The sequence below is a fragment of the Rhamphochromis longiceps genome, linkage group LG23 (assembly GCF_057381845.1).
Source record: "Rhamphochromis longiceps isolate RC_006_pf linkage group LG23, R_longiceps_female_GT1.1, whole genome shotgun sequence".
Taxonomy (NCBI): Eukaryota; Metazoa; Chordata; class Actinopteri; order Cichliformes; family Cichlidae; genus Rhamphochromis; species Rhamphochromis longiceps.
The window spans coordinates 1,809,260-1,826,647 of record NC_140578.1 but is presented as its reverse complement, the minus strand read 5'-3'; the positions used below and the strand labels follow the sequence as shown (position 1 = coordinate 1,826,647).

Genomic DNA, 17,388 nt, shown 5'->3' with positions numbered 1-17,388 from the left:
ACTAAAACCGTGATTTTCTTGCAAGAATGTCTCATGATAGTGACGTCAGCGAGTGCGACATTCGTGACAACAGCTGTGTGCAGATCAACAATGGATCATATATCGAGTGCAGAGAGAGTATGAGCGTGCAGCGTTTAAAGCGTGGAAGTACTGACCTTACTTTGAGTTTGATTCCATAAAAAGTGACAAAAACATTAGTGTCCGCTGTGCGTGGGAAGAAAACTTCTTTTTACAGCGAAAAAAACCCCTAAACTTCCAAACAAGCACCGAGTAGCTACGACGTAATGGGAAACTCACAGAGAAACTCGCGGATTCTTCCACTGACCGCGGCACACCTGCACCAGGGTAAACCTCCGCCTGCCCCACTCCTGCTTTACAGGTGAAAATAGAGCAACAGGACCGCTGAGTCTTTGACTTTATTTATGTTCTGCTGTGTTTTACTTGCATCTATTTGAAAGACTGAGTGTAAACACAAAAAATATTTTATTTTATGTGCTGGAATGTGCAGAAAATAGGTTTAAATGTTAAACTAATTTCTTCCAGTCAGTGAATGTTGCATATAATTAAATCTTTGCTTGATGCATAAAGTTAAAAGATTAAAACTAATAAAACAAGTTTTAAAAAGAGACTTTTCCATCTGATTACATTTTGTATGATGGATTATGCAGAAAAAGTAGAATTGGGCTGAAAGATCTATCACTTTATCACCTACTCAGGTTGTAAATTGTGTTTTTAAAAAGTAACTAAGTAATTAATTACTTTTGAAAATAAGTAATCAGTAAAGTAACGGGATTACCTTTTTGGGGAAGTAATCTGTAATTAGTTACTGATTACTTTTTTCAAGTAACTTGACCAACACTGGTGCTCGATTTGGTTGCACGCAGCCAAATTCTTGGCAGTGACATCACTCAGTGAAGAAAAGTCAGGTGACCTCTTTTTAATTGTCCTTTGTGAAGCTCGTAGACAGGCATCATGAATAAAATAAAAATGTAAAGATTGCAATAAATTAAACATGGATTTATTTTGTACAGTTTATACTACATATTTACCAGAAAGCTTCTCTATCTAAGAAATCCAGGCTTGACAGGGAACTCTTTGGGTGAGTTTTCCCCAGGCACAGATTAGGCTCTTCTGTACAGACAGTAAGGTGAAGTCCTAGGCTGCACTGTACATGCTAAGCATGGCCTCATATACTACAGGTAATCTAACTGGTATACTGTATAACTCAAGTCTTGCAGTCAGCACACTTCAAAGGTGGTGTTGTTGCTAAATGACACCGTCTCTTCATCGCGACTTTACGTTCAGGTCGTCAGCGGGTGACTTTGACCCCTCAGATATATCCCGTTTTCACATTTCAAACTCAACATATTATAACAACACAACAACACGTGATATAAATATACATCTCATTTAGAGGGAACGACAAATCATCTATAATTTTGAAATGTTGCAGAGGGAATGCCGGGAATAAACATTTCTCTGCTTTGCTCTGTTTCATAATCACATTGTTGGCAAAATGAATCTCAGTTAACATCATGGGCACACTAAAACAAAAAGTAATCAGGCGTCTTTAAGACACGGCTCTCTCACCCATCTCTCGTTATCGCTGTCACCGTGATCATGCATGTGGAAATTACTAGAACTCTGAAGCTCGGAAAATACTGAAAAGCCTGCTTTTTGTTTGTTTTTTACTGACAGAAAGTGATGCGGTGGGAGCACAGAGACTAACCAAACAGTAGCTTTGATTGCTCTTTTGTTGAAGCATCCATGTTGCATCACATGTATGAAAGACATCAAATTCCCATCACTTCTGTCATTACACGAAAGAAGGCAACACGCCCCGAAGAGGACACATCCCCGGCTCTATGTACAGGAGGAACATGGCTTTTGTCACATCTCTAACGCATCAGCAGTCGTTATTCAGCACAGACATGTGGAAACTGAACATCCATTTGGCTTCATGTAGTAACAACACCCAGGCTATCGGTCCTACGGATGGCTGTCCTCGTGCCAAGGATTTTGTGGTCCACAAACGGAGCAGATGGACACGATAGGATCTGTTCAGTTCTTACGTTAGTCATGATCGCACTATGTTGACTGACCCGTAGGGTAAAGAGTCACTTAAAGTCCTTCAGATTTCATTGGAGATCCCGAGTGAGTGTTTTTCTGCAGAGGATTTCAGAATTCAATGGTCTGGTATCCTGAGACAAAACCTCTCTTACTGTGTGATCTGCTCATCATTTGCACACACACAGCCCTGGACTATACTCCACCTTCATATACTGTTGCTTTGACATTGTGGCAAAAAAATAACTCTGTTACAGCTGTTCAGTTCACTAAACATCTGGTACTTGATTTTCTGTATTGATTGATTAATGCCCATGAATCTTGTGGATAATCTGCTGTAAACAGGAACTGTTGGGAATGGCTGGCTGCCCGTTATAAACTTGCCAAAAACATCTTTTTGTTTCAATGCACAACAATGCACAGACTAACAGCGACCTCCCCAAATGACCTGAACATGAAACTAAAATACATTCATCTTATTACATGTTTACATGCTACCTCAAGCTTCACTTACAGAAAATGCACTTAAATCAGTGTCTTGGATTCAGCTAGAAGATTTCCACATCTCACCATATTTTGTTCAAATAACACTCAAAACACAAAGTTGCGTGGGAAGGCTTGGCAACATGTGGGTTTGCCCGCAGTGAGCTACTAATGGTATTTTCAGTCTCTGCTGTTTTCGTGATTTGGCAAAAAAAATCTCTTTTAAGAGCGCACACACAGAAATTCACATCCGTGTGCACACATGTAGTCTCCTCCAGCTACAACAAACGGACACGAGGACACATGCAGACAGACACCAGCATCCAGATAAACAGCAGTGGGACTGAGTCCTGCTCGTAATGCTACTGGCGCTGAGAACATCGGGTTCTCGGGGCCGCTGTGGAGCTAAAGCGTTGTGGTGCCGCGTGGGCTGTTCTGAGGTGCCCTGTGCATCCTCTTCATCGTTCTCTCTGATTTTTTTTGTTGTTTTTAGCAGCGATCATCCTCGTCTGTGTCACTTAAGAGCTCGCTGGCGCCAGCTGGACTTGTCTGGCCCAAGTGCTTTCGGAAATGCCCATTAGGGACCTGCCAGGAGTGTCTGAGCTGAGGAGCCGAGCTTATGGCATTGGCCCGACCCAGGCTGGTGGCCACGGCAGTCTCAAAGGTAAGCGTCTCCTGCTTCTCACTTGCTTCGCCACTGCTTAGGTCCTCGTGGAATGGGAGGTAGGGCTCCGATATGTAACGATGAGGAGAGGGGTGGCTCGGTCCTGAAACGTGAACTCCGGATGACCCCTGGACTGCAGATAAAGGCCTGCTCTCCTTGTCAACCTTCAGTGAGGCCTCTGTGGGGCCAGCAGGAGTGTCCTGAGGCTGGCTCTGTCCCTCATTTGAGGCTGCGGCTGCTGCTGTTGTGGAAGAGGTTTGGGTTCGGCAGACGAGAGGAGAGTAGGAGATGTAAGGCCGTGGGCGAGAGGGAGTCTGGGGCAACTGGCGGCGATTACGAGGAGTACCAGACTCTGAGGCTGAGTGGGCAGGGCTGTCTGATGTGTTCACCTGCAAATAAATCAAGCACAATATTGAGTAAAAGACTTTGCCAGAAAAGGACTGTTGGTTCTCATCCAGCAGTAGAAAACAGATCCTGATCCTATTATATGACAGATCTGCACAGTGGCCGGGTCAGGAAAGACTGAAGCACCTGTTTCTGTAAGGTCTGTGTGCGTCCTTCGCTAGGTGAGCGGGACCTTCTCCTTTCGCACGAAGGGTCTCGACTCCGCTCCTCGGAGTTGCAGCGCGACACATCAGGGGACAGCAGGTGGCGGCGCTCCTTGGATCGCCCTCTCTCGTGACTAATTGTTTCTTTGTGGTTGATTCTAGGACCTGAGAGAACAAGATCAAAGTGCCTTTGAGTCTGTGGCACCAAGACTTTGCAACAGTCTCCACCTGCATTCAGCCTACGTACATCTATCATGCATGCCCACTCCCCCCCACTGTCACTCAGCACCGGATGCCTGCAGGGCTGTTCTCAGCCCCCTGCTGTAGACCCTGTACACACAAGTCTGTACACCAACACACCCCACCAACGTCTCATCTCTGATGGAGATGATGAGACAGGGTACAGGGCCGAGGTAGTGCTCAGAGAAAACCTGAAGCTTAACATCCTTAAAACAAAAGAACTCATAATGGACTTCAGGAGGCACAGACAGGTCCTCTGATCGCCATAAATGGAGAATGGGTGGAATCTGTCTCCACCTTCAGGTATCTGGGCACCCACATCTCCGCTGATCTCACCTGGACCCAGAACACCAACGCCCTGGTAAAGAAGGCCCAGCAGCGGCTGCACTTCCTTCACCCAGACCGGGAGCTGCTGCTTCCCTTCTACTACTCCTCAGTGGAGAGCAAGCTCTCCGACTGCCTGGGTGTTGGCAGTGAATATGGCAAATATAGAGATTATATAAATTAGGCATGGAATCAGGATTTTTTTCACTGAGTAACTTATTGAAACAAAGATGTAAACAGAAGAAGAAATGTCAGAAATTCTTTCAGCCTCTAACGAGATGTGGCTGTCGTTTAAGAAGAATTATTTACATATACATTTTATTGCTTTTGTGTTGTATTGCAGTACAAATATTTGCTCAAAATCACTCAGCAAAATATAAAGAATGAGAGGTGGCTCAAGACTTTTGCACAATAGTCTTCTTTTGACCAGTTTCCCCCCAAAACTTTACTCTGAATCAGAATCAAACCACAGCAGCTGCTTCACGGTTGTAATTATGACCTCTGTAGCTCCTCTGTCGGGGCCTGTATGTGGCATCAGGGCTGATCCTCTCCAGAGAGTGCTGTTCCTGCCAGAGACCGTTCACACACTGGTCTCCGATGGTAGAGAAGGAGCGCTTCATCAGCCTACTGTCTGCAGACATCCCAGGCTATATACATGCAAAACAACCAGAAGACGCATTATTTAAGTAACCAGGAATGACACCAACGAGCACACAAACTCACTCTGGTGTCTGTAATAGTCATTTAAAATGTGCGGGCAAATTGTTTCTATTCACTGCTGTCAAGGAGCAAATACGAGCATAATAAATGCGCCCTGTGTGGATTTTAATAGTTTATTGATTTTTAAAGCACCTACTAATATAAGATCTGTTACTGAATATAGGTTTGAATAAAGGTTATTACTGTTTATTACCTGAGGATCAGCAGCCAGCCTGGGCATGGACGACGCTCTGATAGATGCTGTACGCTGAGGTGATTTCATTAGCGTTGGGTCCTGCCGGGCCTGCTGCAGCACTTGGTTATACTCTACTACTTCTGGGACCTGCACAAAGACCACAGAGGAGCAGGCTGAGCAAACCTTATACACTGCTTTTGCTCACACTCGACATTCAAACATCGAATCAACCGCACTGTCATCCTGCTACGAGACAGCGCCGAAAGCTGAAAATCAACATTTTCTCAACCTTCATTGGAACAGATGATTTCGATTTCATAGTTGTTACCAGTGTGTGTAAATGATGATGGTGGTGGTGAATGCGGTAGGGGTGGTAGGGCGAATGGTAATCATCTTCATCGTCTTCCTCTTTCTCCTCTCTGGGGCGGGACAGCGGTTGCAGGAACATCTCTTGGGGAGAGATCGGGCTGAGTGCCACAAAACCTCCTCTGGTACTAAGTGGACGCAGAAAAATATCATGGGTTTGCTTCAACAACCAGAATTTGTATTCTCTGCCATCATAAATAACTGAAAGCTAGTAACTTTTGGAGGAGATTAAAAGTTTAATATTTACAGAGCAGATCCAGCACTATGCCTTAGGAATGACAGGGATTTGGCGTTGCATAGGATTTCTTGTGGAAGAGAGGAAGCATCCATACGCTGGAACATTGGAGCGTGTTTCTACGAGGAGACAAAGAAACATATGGAAACAGGAACAGGTCACTAGGATAAACATACTAGGGTAAGAAACATGAAAATCAAAGGGCCTCCTAACAACACTGCTTATGATACATATGTCAACTATTTAAACAGCTGTTTTATGTGTTTTTATGCGGCTCAGTGCTGCTTTTAAAGCATTTTTTGAATGTCTGTAGGTTCTCGGTCATTCGGGTCATGATGGGTCGTGATAGTCTTAAGAGCCTGAGTTGAGTTCCAACTGAACTTCTCTTTAGCTTCTTCAAGACATTTCACCTCTGATCCAAGAGGCTTCTTCACTTATAAAAACTGATGAAGAGGCCCAGGCATTTAACCTCTGTAGGGTCGTCCTCATTTACCGTGAGAAGGTGAAAGTTGCAAACGGTCCTCGACAGCTGTGAAGCTGTGGGTATAAGGGACTGATCTTGTGGCCATGTTGGCACGGTCCCTGCGAGTGGTTATGTTTTACGGTTCAGATTTTTGTGAAGCTGTATGCAGAGTGCTGTGATAGCACTGGAGTCTTGACCTGTATGTTTCATTTTAGGCCCTTTGCTGTGAAGCATTTCAGTTTTGGGATGTTACTGGGTTTTGGTTTCTGTGTTTAAAAGATCAAATAATCTCAAACTAGTTTCTCAAACAGGATAAATTCCTTGTACTCAAACGGTCTCCACAATCACTAGATTTCAATCCAGTAGAGCACCTTCACTGTGCTGTGGAACAAGAGATTCACACCAACTGTGCAAGTCCATCATGTCAACATGGACCAGAATCTCTGAGGAATGTTTGCAGCATCTGGAGCTGAAGTGCAACTCACTGCTGGAAAGATGCACCTAATAATAAAGTGACCAGTGAGTGTGTAATGTCTTTGTTGTAACATGTGTTTGCTCTCTTCCTCTGGTCTCCTGCGAGCGTGTGGATGTCTGCTTTGTGCTGAATGTGGACTTTTATTCTGCCTGCCTCACCTCCTGCATTTGGGCCTTTTACTCTGCAAACCACAGCACATGCAATTATATTTCGTCTGATTAAGTTAAGTTTTACTTTAATACTGGGCTTGGAGATGACGCACATTTAAAAATAATAACCCTAAGAGCCTAATTTAATATGTAACTATGGCACATTAACATCAGTGGCGGTTCAGCAAGATGAGCAATTTAAAAAAAAGCACCTGTTCCTCCAGTTGCTGTCGAAGCTTCTTGGCTTTGCTCTGCTTGTAATAGTCCATGATCATCATGGCAGCATAGATCTTACCTATGGTCATGTCACTGGCTGTAAAGGAGAAGGCAGAAAGCAGTGAGATATTATCCACCTCTATCAAACTGAAACTATTTTCCTGAAATAACGCCGGTGATGGCTCGTAGGGTAATGCAATATATTTTTTTACTGGTAAGTCATGATGTTGATTTTACCTTTGTGAATTGGAACCAGTAGGTCCAGCGTCTTCTGAGAGAGATGAGGCCAGATCACACTAATCTCCTTCTGCAGATCCAAATCCATCTGATTCCTATCTTCCCCTCCTTCAGATAAAAAAATGCCCAAAACACAAAATTAGACATAGAAACTGACCCACATTTAAATAAATGCACGGTGTGTCTGTTTCTGTCTAACCTCTGGCTATCTTGACTTCAAGAGCAGTGCGGATGAGGGCCATCAGGGTGGAGGTGAAGTGGACCGTCATGTCATCGTCCACAGGCATGTTCATCAGAACGAGTCTCTGTTGACATCAGCAAAGGTTTCATAGTCAGTCATAATTCACAATACCAGCCGGCAACGGCACAACATGGCACAGTGCAACCTGAGCAACGACGGCTGTGACTGCTTATCGCTACACGAATTCTGATGCAGAGGTACGTGTACTCAAGCTAATTTTCCAAATACTAATTTAGCAAATGTTAAAATCAAAACATTGCAGAGATGAACAGTTACGAAAGCCAAAACATCACATTCATTATAAAAAACAACTTGATATCAGTGTTCCTCATTTAGATATATTTACATATCTAACATGGGGATAATTAACGGGAAACGGTTTCCCTGTAGCTTAGCTTTAAATTTGTTTTAGTTAAATCCACTTTGAATGAGATTACTGTGATCAATACAGGAGGAGAGAAAAGGCAAGCGGATCATTATTTCTTTAAATGAAGACAACATTTGTATTTAATGCCAAAATAAGACAGAAATAAGACAGATAGCCCAAAAAAATATTATTTTACTTGCCCTCTCTTGTCCTTCTATACTTGAAGGTTAAAAAAACAAACACATGCGATGGAGCATGCTTGCAGCTTCACTCAAACAGCATGCATAAAGCGCACAAAACAACGAGGCAACAAGAGGCTGTGGCAGGAGGCACATGCAGACAGGTAGATGGAAGAAACTAAAGTAAGAACGCCGTGAGATCATCTGACAACAGACGCCGGCAGATCCAGCATGTCGATGTTTAACAACTTTCTCGTTTACGTCCCCTCTCTGGCTAAATAATCAACAGCAGTAACAATCTGTCTTTCATCCGTCCGAGTTCTCTGCCAGGATGCAAAGCAAACAGGCAAATCATTACTGTAGCGCCAACCATGCCCCAGTGGACACAAACGCAAACTTAAAACTGCTTTAACAAGCAATACTGCATCATATGATCGACACACACAAAAATGCTTTGCCTTTTTCAGTGTGGGACACACAAAATGATGTTTTACAGAGCTCATCTCTGCTGATTGAAATATGAAGGTGGTGCCTGTTAGTCTTGGTGTTCAGTCTACCTTATATGCCACCTTGGAGGGGCATTTCTTGCCCAGGCCTAGAGGTGGTGACATGTTGGTCAACATCTCATACATGTCAGTGTAATGGATACGACCACTGGGGGCGCCAGGTAGCCATGAAGAATGAGGGAATGACAAAAAAGAGAGGAAAGGGAAGGGAAATGAAGTGGACGATGTTGGAGGTGGAGGAGAAATTGAAAGACGATGGAGGTGTAGGGGAAGTGCAGTCCCAAGGGATGGTGGAGGAAAAAGAGGGGTAAAAAAAGAGGAACAAGAATAGAGGAGATACAAGAGAAAGGATTATTCCAGGCAATCACACACGAGGAGACTAAAGCAGGTTGTTTTCTTTCTATGCTGCCAACGGGGCATAGAAATCTGGGAAAGGAGAAAACCTTGGACAGGATGAGAAAAGGAATGACAGCCTTGCTGGATCTGGTGTAAATACTAAATACTTACATTGGGCTGTGCTGTGTGGGAGTGGGAAGAATGACAAACACCTTTAAACCAGATCCAAAAGGTAGAAAGACACTGGACTCCCTCAAACTGGTCAATTATTGTATCAAAATGAGACTCGAAGCCTCACAGAGGGGTTTTAGTGTAATTAAAGTGTATCTACTGATTTACAGCTGTGTGGAAATTGAGGAACGTCATGTGCCTTAGTACCCTAAGACTGAATTATTGCCATTCTTTGACCCGATTAACACGCCCCTAACGATCAAGCGGCGGGGAGGGGGGGTCACAGTTGGTGAAGGGAAGGAAAGGCAGGAAAAGAGGAAGTCAGGAAGGATCCAACATCAAAGAGGCAGAGGGGAGGTTTGTTGATATGGGGGAACCAAACCTTGCAAGCCACCCTGTGGGGGCAGTTCTTTCCAAAGCCCAGGGGAGGTGAGATAGTGCGTACAACTTTGTACATCTCCTTATAGTGGATCCTACCACTGGGAAAAACATACAAGTCTTTAGTCACGGTGTAATTACAGACTCATACTATAGTGCACAATAAGGGCCAATGAGGCGCTGTCCTCTAACTCAGCAGTTTTAGAAATTGCAACAATAAATTGGTGGTGAATAAATCACATTAATCGATTCTTAATCGTCTGATTTTTAAATAAAGCAGTAATACTTCCAGCAGACACAGGTCACTCGCACATTTCCCAAGTCCTGAAGAAAGAGAGTTAGTTATTGTTTGCTTTGCTAAACCCACTGTGGTCTGCAGATCGAACATGTAACAGATATCACAGGATGATTATAACAGATATACCAGGATCGATAGGTGGATGGATATTTTGAACATTTTCCACATTTGTAGATGCAGTTGTTTGGAGATGGTTGAACCTCTGTATAATTCTGCCTCTCTGAGATGCCTGTGAAGTCCTCGTAGTCTAAGGAGCTTGGAAAGAAAAGCATCTGGACTTCTTTAGGTTGCTTGAAGATGTTTCACCTCTCATCCGAGAAGCTTCTTCAGCTCTAGGGTCAAATAGTGGACAATGGACCCCCTAAATGATCCTCTACCTAATCACACGAGCCGAGGTGTGGAGACGGGTGTAGGTCACAATCAGCCGAAGTTTCTGCTCGTGTGATAAAGAAGAAGTAAAGAAGTCCAGACACTTTCCTTCCAAGCTCCGCAGACTCTCTGAGATCCCTTTTTAGACCCAATAATGTATTTGACCTGTTACTAACTAACCCAGCAATTAGTTGCTAAACATTCCCCCAGCTGTTTCTTTTTAGTAACAGCTGTTTTTGCTCAACGTGCTGCTGTCATAAAATCCAAAATAAGCTCATCATTTTCATTAAATAATCACATTTTATGTGTTTTATTGTAAATAAAATATGGGTATATGAGACTGACAAACCATTGGATTTTGTTATTATTTACATTTCACGCAGCATTTCAGGTTTTGGAATTGGGCTGTGTAATCATAACGTGGATCCTATCCATGAGACGTATCAGACAAAAGATATTCAACCATTAACATCCAAATATGTTTATTGTTCGCACGTTTAAGGTGCAAACAATAAATGTATACGGCCATTCTCTAAGTAGTGCGATTCATGCTTCACATTTCTGCATCATACTTGTGAAGGTTGCAAGTTGCTGCTAATTTGGTGGAGAATTTTTCACCATTTTTTCACGACTGCAGAGAAACTTTCTTCTCCTCTTGTCTAATTAACAAGCATTACCAGTGATAACGGCGTTACTAACGGCGCTACTTTTTTCAGTAACTAGTAATCTAACTAATTACTATTTCTATCGTTACAACGCCGTTACCGTTACCAACAAGAAAATGCGGTCGCGTTACTATTTTTCAACAAACAGACGGTTGAAGCTGTGTTCAGCTTACCGCATGTAAGTAATCTGGGCGCTACAGCTTTTTGGCAAAACACCTGGAGCTCAGGGGGCAAAACAACCACATCAGTGCTGCTGTTTGACTGAGGAAGAGTAAAGTAGTCGTGGTAAGCCAATCACATGACCATTTAAAGACAAAGCAACAAGGTGATATATACCAGTTTATAAATTGTGTTGATAGGCCGCGTAAAACCAGAGTCATGATAAACAATATTTTTATTTTTTCCTCAATAGTTTTGTCACGTTTACTGTCTAAAGACAGCGCAGCGAGACCTCTTATTTTTTTGGAGTGGCACAAATAATTTGTGGCATCTTACTGAAGAACAGCTGATTGTTCTGTTGTTTGCCAAAGTTGTACACAGGATTTTAAAATTAATAATTTCTATTTGCATTTAAAGTTAAGAAATATGATTCATTAAACATGTTTGTGGTTGTTACAGTAAAAAATATAACTTTCTACTCTGATTTTATGTTTTTTGTCTGATTTTAGATCAATTGCGTTAATACAGTCTGTCAAAATGAGAACATGACTGTAACTTCAGCCACGTGAGGCTGTGCTGAAAAGGATGATACCAAACAAGGCAAAGTAAGTAAGCACTACTGAGTAAGGCAGTTTTTAAAGGTGGGATGTGGAGGGAAAATCAAAAGTAGTTAAAAATGGCCAATTATACCCTGAACCCCAGAGTAAAGCAATAGTTACTTTTCAAGTAATTAATTACTTTTAGAATCTTGTAACTCAGTTACTTTTTTGAAGAAGTAACTAGTAACTATAATTAATTACTTTTTCAAAGTAACTTGCCCAAAGCTGGGCATTACTCTTCACAGGGAATATTCATGAGCGTTACCAGAGAGCACTTGAAATGAAATCTCATTATTCCCTTAAAGTAAAAATATGTGAACGTGCTCTTTTAAAAGTGTCAGAGACCAGTTCATGTATTATATCACAGGTTTCCACATCATATCATAATCATAATACCACCAGTAGATCAACTTTGTGTGTAAACTGGAGTAAAGACTCAAGGATACTGACCAGGCAGCTCGATCGTACTCCCCCCAGATTCGAACAAACTCATCTAGGTGGTGGGGACCCAGGATGGACGAGTCTCGGGTGAGATATTCAAAATTATCCATGATTACAGCCACAAACAGATTCAGCATCTGAATGGAGAAAGCACAAGCTGCATATAAATGTGCCAAACGTGCTGTGGGAAAAACTATGATTATTCTTGTTGCAAATAAATAAAGGGACGAGCAATGGCCAAGATTTTTTTTCTCTTACCAGGAAGGAGCTAAAAAAGATGAATGAAACAAAGTAGAAATAGGCAAAGTCGGAACCACAGCCCCCTTCCGGGTCTGTCGACTCTGATTGGAGCAACGGGTCCGTTTCACACTTCTGTCCTCCCAGACAAGACAACATGATTTCCTGCCACGACTCCCCAGTAGCACTCCTGGATACAAACATTAAACGACACCAGGGGGAAGTAGTTGTCAGGACACAGTCATGCCTGCCATCTGGAGGGTGCAACCAGAGTAAGACTTGCAGCTCCATTTCAGAAACAGCTTTTAGATGCGAGATTTAGTTGTTTAGTGGATAAAACTGAATACTGCAGCCACACGAAGGAAAACACTGGTTAGAGAAAACTGCGACCCTGTCCAATGAACGTGCACGGTAAACTTCTGGACAACCAGCTGATCACCACAACTATCTGCGGATAAAAGCTGAGTGCAGTTAGTGGGCAAGCACAGATTTGTCCTTACTGTAAAGAGGATGCCGTCCTATTTGTTCTGTAATGTGACGGAAATAATGCTAATTTATGCAGTTGTTTCTTTTGCACTGTGTAATGTTTCTAAACGTTGCACTAAATACTTAATAGACTAAAACCTTGACATGTCCTGAATGTATGAGTCAACAACCCAGTTTGCCCATTTTTCATTGATGTTTCTTTTGTTTGCTCATGTTTCCTTTGGTGTCTTAGTTTCCTGTCCCAGCTCTCCTGAGACATTTTTGTGTTTTACTGTAAATAACATATAGATGAGATTTTCATTTGTTCTTATTTACGTTTTACACAGGATTACAGTTTTTTACCTCTGTCTCCCCTGCTGTGTTAGCTCTGTGAAGCTGGCATGTCTCAGTCCTGGACTCCTGGTGTTTTTTACTTCCTGTTTTATTTTGACAGTCGATTGTCCTGTGTGTTATGTTTTGCTTTCCCTTTAGTCTCTTATTAGTATCAGCTGTGTTCCCACCTGTTGCCTGTGTGTCTATTGTCTCAGTTTCCTGTATGCGCCGTGTGGTCCGTGGTTCTTAGTTTCTGCTTATCCAGAATTATTTTGTCTACTCCGGTAGTTCTGCTGCCTCGGAGTTTCTTTCTGAGTTTCTCCTGCACTTGGGTCCTACCTTACCTGCCACACAGTCATCCTTCAAATTTATGCCACATGAGAACAATGTTGAACTCCACCATGAGACATCAACACAACTCAATCACTCAACGCTTCCTTCCAGACATCTGTTTACACTAATCTGTCAAAACTCTCAAAGTGTCTGCCAAGCAATTTGATAACGAGGTAAGTTCAGTGCACTTGACTCAGGGTAGCCCCGGGGACACTGGGACAGTAAAGCTCTTCGCTACTGTAATCTCGCGACATAATTCAGACTACAATAGAGAAACTTATTTACTGGAACTGGAGCGCTGTTAACTGAACCCACATTTTTAGATTACATAGCTTCCAATAGTGCATCTATTTTAATCAGGTTGCAGGTACTGAAGTGTCCTACCTGAATAGCAGCATCAGAGCACCAGAGAAGGATTTAAAGTTGTTGTGCTGGTTAATGTGCGTCTCCTCGTTCAACTTAATGTTCCCAAACACCTGATTGACACACACAAACAGGCAAACGAGGACAAACTTACTGTTGCTCTGAAGGATTTATTTCACCATAAAAATACACCTAGGATGCAGGGGAACTTCTCACCTGCATGCCAATGATGGCATAGATGAAGAAGAGCATGGCAATGAGCAGGCAGACGTAGGGCAAAGCCTTAAAGGACTGAACAAAGGTCCACAACAGAATACGGATGGTGTAGCCTTGTCTCAGCAGTTTAATCAGACGGGCTGCTCGGAACAGCTTCAAGAAACTCATGTTGATCGTATCAACAAACTGGCAGAGAGACACAAGATGGGAGAAGTTGAATACTGTGACAGCATATTGAAGCAGAGGAATAGTGCTTTTTGTTTTTTACCTGCAGGTCTACCACGATCTCAGTGATGCTGCCCAAAACGGTGATGAAGTCAAAAATGTTCCACGTGTCTCGAAAGTAGTTCTGTTGAAACAGCAAAGCTGCTCTGAGTCATTTCCAAACACTTGTTGAATTCACTCTAAGGCTTTGCGTGTTTTTGTCTCCTCTCACCAGAAAGCCAAAGGCCAAGATCTTAAGGATGCACTCGACAGAGAAGAGAACAGTGAAAGCCGTGTTCAGGTGCTTCAGCACAGCCTCGTACGCCGGCGGGGCAGAGTAATACTGGAAACGCAAAAGCGGCAACATGTAAATATAAAGTGATCTTTATTATGAGGAGAAGTGGATCGTTTTCCAGCCTGTTCACTGCGCATCAACCTCCTCTCTGATGGGTGTGAACCCTGCACTCTGTAGATCTGCAGGTTGATGGAAGATTCCTACAGACCCATAAATAGTGCCTCTGTCTCTGCACCTCTCATCTGTCGCACTATAAAAGGAGTCATTCCTCTAGGGGCGGCGGCCACAGTTAATGAGGTCATGCAAAATAGCAGCGCACGGACATTATAGATCAATATTTAATACAGGCTGAGTCACTGAGCGCCTGTCTGTCTGAACAACCAGCACAACCCCAGAAGAGGCCAGATCAGAAATAATACTGCAAAAACATCAGCAGATCCAAACGCAAACATCACAGCGCGTTCAGGCGGCGCCGAGAGACGAGCACATCCTTTATTTTACCGCAGAGTGACGCACCTCGGCTTATTTTAAACCCAAAGTGTTAACAGTCGCACTTTCATCACAGAATATGTTGCCGAGAAGTGATGCAAGGTGTGCTTTCCTATCAGCAAATGGATGTGTGGAAAATAACACACCAGACTAAGTCACTGCAGAGAAAGGAAAGACGTGAGGCAGATAATAGCGCTTCTGCTTTCATTTATCACTAATCTAATGCTCTGCTCTCATTAAAAAATGCAAAATTTAATAAGTTCTCTGATTTCTTTCCTGTCGTTTCCTCCTTTTCCTCACCTTCATCATCAGCACGATAGTGTTGAGCGCAATCATGGCCAGGACGGTGTACTCGAACGAAGGCGACACAACGAAATGCCACAAACGGTACTGGAACGTGTGCCGATTCTGCGGCATGTATCGGGTCAGGGGCTTGGCGCTGATGGCAAAGTCTATGCATGCCCTCTGAAATACAGAGAGAACCACAGTTAAAACACGGCAGTAAGCACAAAGAATCAGCTGTGCCGTAAAATAAATGTGAGGAAATTCTGATTAGACAAAAGCAAAAGACTCGCTGACTCTAAGAGAATGAATTGTGTGCTGTATTTTTGATTGATGGGGCTTTTCCATGTCTGATCTTTAACATTATTGACTGCCAAGAAGAGCTGCGAGCAGCATCCTAACTAGCATATTTAATTTCACTAGATTGTACCAATACTGATTCCTGCATGTCATCACCTCATTCTTCTCCAGGCTGCACTCCTCCATCATCTTATCTCCCTGCTCCTGGAAGGTGATGATGATGAGAGCCACAAAAATGTTGACGAAAAAGAACGGGAAGACGACAAAGTAGATGACGTAGAAGATCGACATCTCCATCCTGTTGCCGTGGCTCGGACCTCTGTCCTCTTCTGTCACATCCACAGAGTGCTGCAGAACCCTGGGAAAGCAGCGGTGCAATGCTAAACCAATGCTGATATAGATGCTAATCAAACCATGACCGACAAGAACCAAACAGCCTTTATATCAGCCTTCATATCGGTCCTAGGACGGTGTGTGGAGGAAATTTTGAAGAAGCTCCAGCAACGCCTGTAGTGTAAAGAGCGTTTCGTCATCGGTGACGCCCCTGATGAAGGCTGCAGACCAAAATGCTGCTCAAGCAAAAACAACAAAGTCTAGAAGCGCTGCTGGAGCTTCAGCCTTCTTCTCCGTGCCTCCTGGAAGTAGTGAAGTTGTGCCAGAAAGCGTTACTCTGTGCAGGAAACTTTCTCTTTCTGAACATTATTAGATCATGTGTTGCAGCAGCTTTTTCTTCTGAAATTGTTTTTAAGAATTTGTTCGCCAGGATGGAGAGCAAATACCAATTTCCTAAGTGGCTGAGGAAATCATTTCCAGAGGTTTATTTCCTGGCAACTGCCAATTAAGAAGGGCTGGGACAGTGCAAACCCACGAGCCCCGTTTAATCTGTAGCCTGAGATTAAAAAATTGCAATATAGTTCTTGAATGAATCACATCTAATAAATTTCCTTCATGAAAGGTCACACTGGAACCAGAGGACAAGCCAGATGTTAAATTGTTATAAATGCACATAAAATTAAACAAGGCTCCAATGAAAGAAAGCTGAAATTGGCACGAATATCTAAAGTTAACTCACTGAGGCCATCCCTCTCCAGTGGAAACCGTGAAGAGAGTAAGGAGCGCCCAGATGACGTTGTCGTAGTGGAACTCATGCCTCTTCCACTCTCTTCTCTTCACCTCTTTCTTGTCTTTCCCGTAGTCAATATAGTAACCCCTGAAGGAACATACAACCATCGTGGTGAGGTTGTTTTTGTCATTGTCGTCACTGGTCTTGGTTTCCCTTTGCCCCCTGCTTCACCTCCCACCCTCAGCCTCAACTTCAACCACACCCAACTCAACACACAGACGTTCATACCATCACGCTTACACATTCAGGTTTATTAACCGCATTCTCCTCAAGTTACAATTTAATGTATAAAATGTAGAGATATAAGAGAGCATTACTGGCAGTCTTTCTCTGTGTCCTTCGAACTATCGGTGCAGTAGAAAAACTTCCCCTTGAAGAGTTGAACAGCGATGACGGCAAAGATGAACATAAAAAGCTTGTAGACGATTAAGATGTTGAAGACGTTCTTCAGAGACGTCACTACGCAGTCAAACACCGCCTGGAAGAGAGGAACACGGATACTGATCAACCATGGCCAGTCCCCGCTTCTTTATATTTTGCTTCCAGGAAGCCAGACCACCTCGCTATTTTTACAGTGGTGCTGAGCAATACTTCTCCAGGCTTTCTGATGGAGATCTGATCAGTTAGAACGGGTCTCCACGCTTCAGTGCTCACAGTTTGCTGCTCATGCTTTATTA

General features: G+C 43.1%; 1 protein-coding gene across 1 annotated transcript in view; it reads right to left on the bottom strand.

Annotated features, from left to right (window-relative positions):
* Positions 1–1,017: 1,017 nt before the first annotated feature.
* Positions 1,018–17,388, bottom strand: part of cacna1ea (calcium channel, voltage-dependent, R type, alpha 1E subunit a) — a 123,026-nt gene continuing 106,655 nt past the window's right edge. Inside the window, exons 29-48 of the mRNA XM_085397278.1 lie at positions 17,029–17,189; positions 16,661–16,798; positions 15,745–15,946; positions 15,307–15,471; positions 14,455–14,565; positions 14,287–14,367; positions 14,019–14,204; positions 13,824–13,915; positions 12,330–12,498; positions 12,081–12,208; positions 8,707–8,803; positions 7,562–7,667; positions 7,363–7,470; positions 7,122–7,222; positions 5,835–5,941; positions 5,550–5,715; positions 5,240–5,368; positions 4,826–4,973; positions 3,746–3,927; positions 1,018–3,603 (exon numbers count right to left, since the gene is read on the bottom strand). Coding sequence (XP_085253404.1) covers positions 3,040–3,603; positions 3,746–3,927; positions 4,826–4,973; positions 5,240–5,368; positions 5,550–5,715; positions 5,835–5,941; positions 7,122–7,222; positions 7,363–7,470; positions 7,562–7,667; positions 8,707–8,803; positions 12,081–12,208; positions 12,330–12,498; positions 13,824–13,915; positions 14,019–14,204; positions 14,287–14,367; positions 14,455–14,565; positions 15,307–15,471; positions 15,745–15,946; positions 16,661–16,798; positions 17,029–17,189 — 3,141 coding nt within the window. The 3' untranslated portion in view covers positions 1,018–3,039. The remainder of the gene's footprint in view (positions 3,604–3,745; positions 3,928–4,825; positions 4,974–5,239; positions 5,369–5,549; positions 5,716–5,834; positions 5,942–7,121; positions 7,223–7,362; positions 7,471–7,561; positions 7,668–8,706; positions 8,804–12,080; positions 12,209–12,329; positions 12,499–13,823; positions 13,916–14,018; positions 14,205–14,286; positions 14,368–14,454; positions 14,566–15,306; positions 15,472–15,744; positions 15,947–16,660; positions 16,799–17,028; positions 17,190–17,388) is intronic.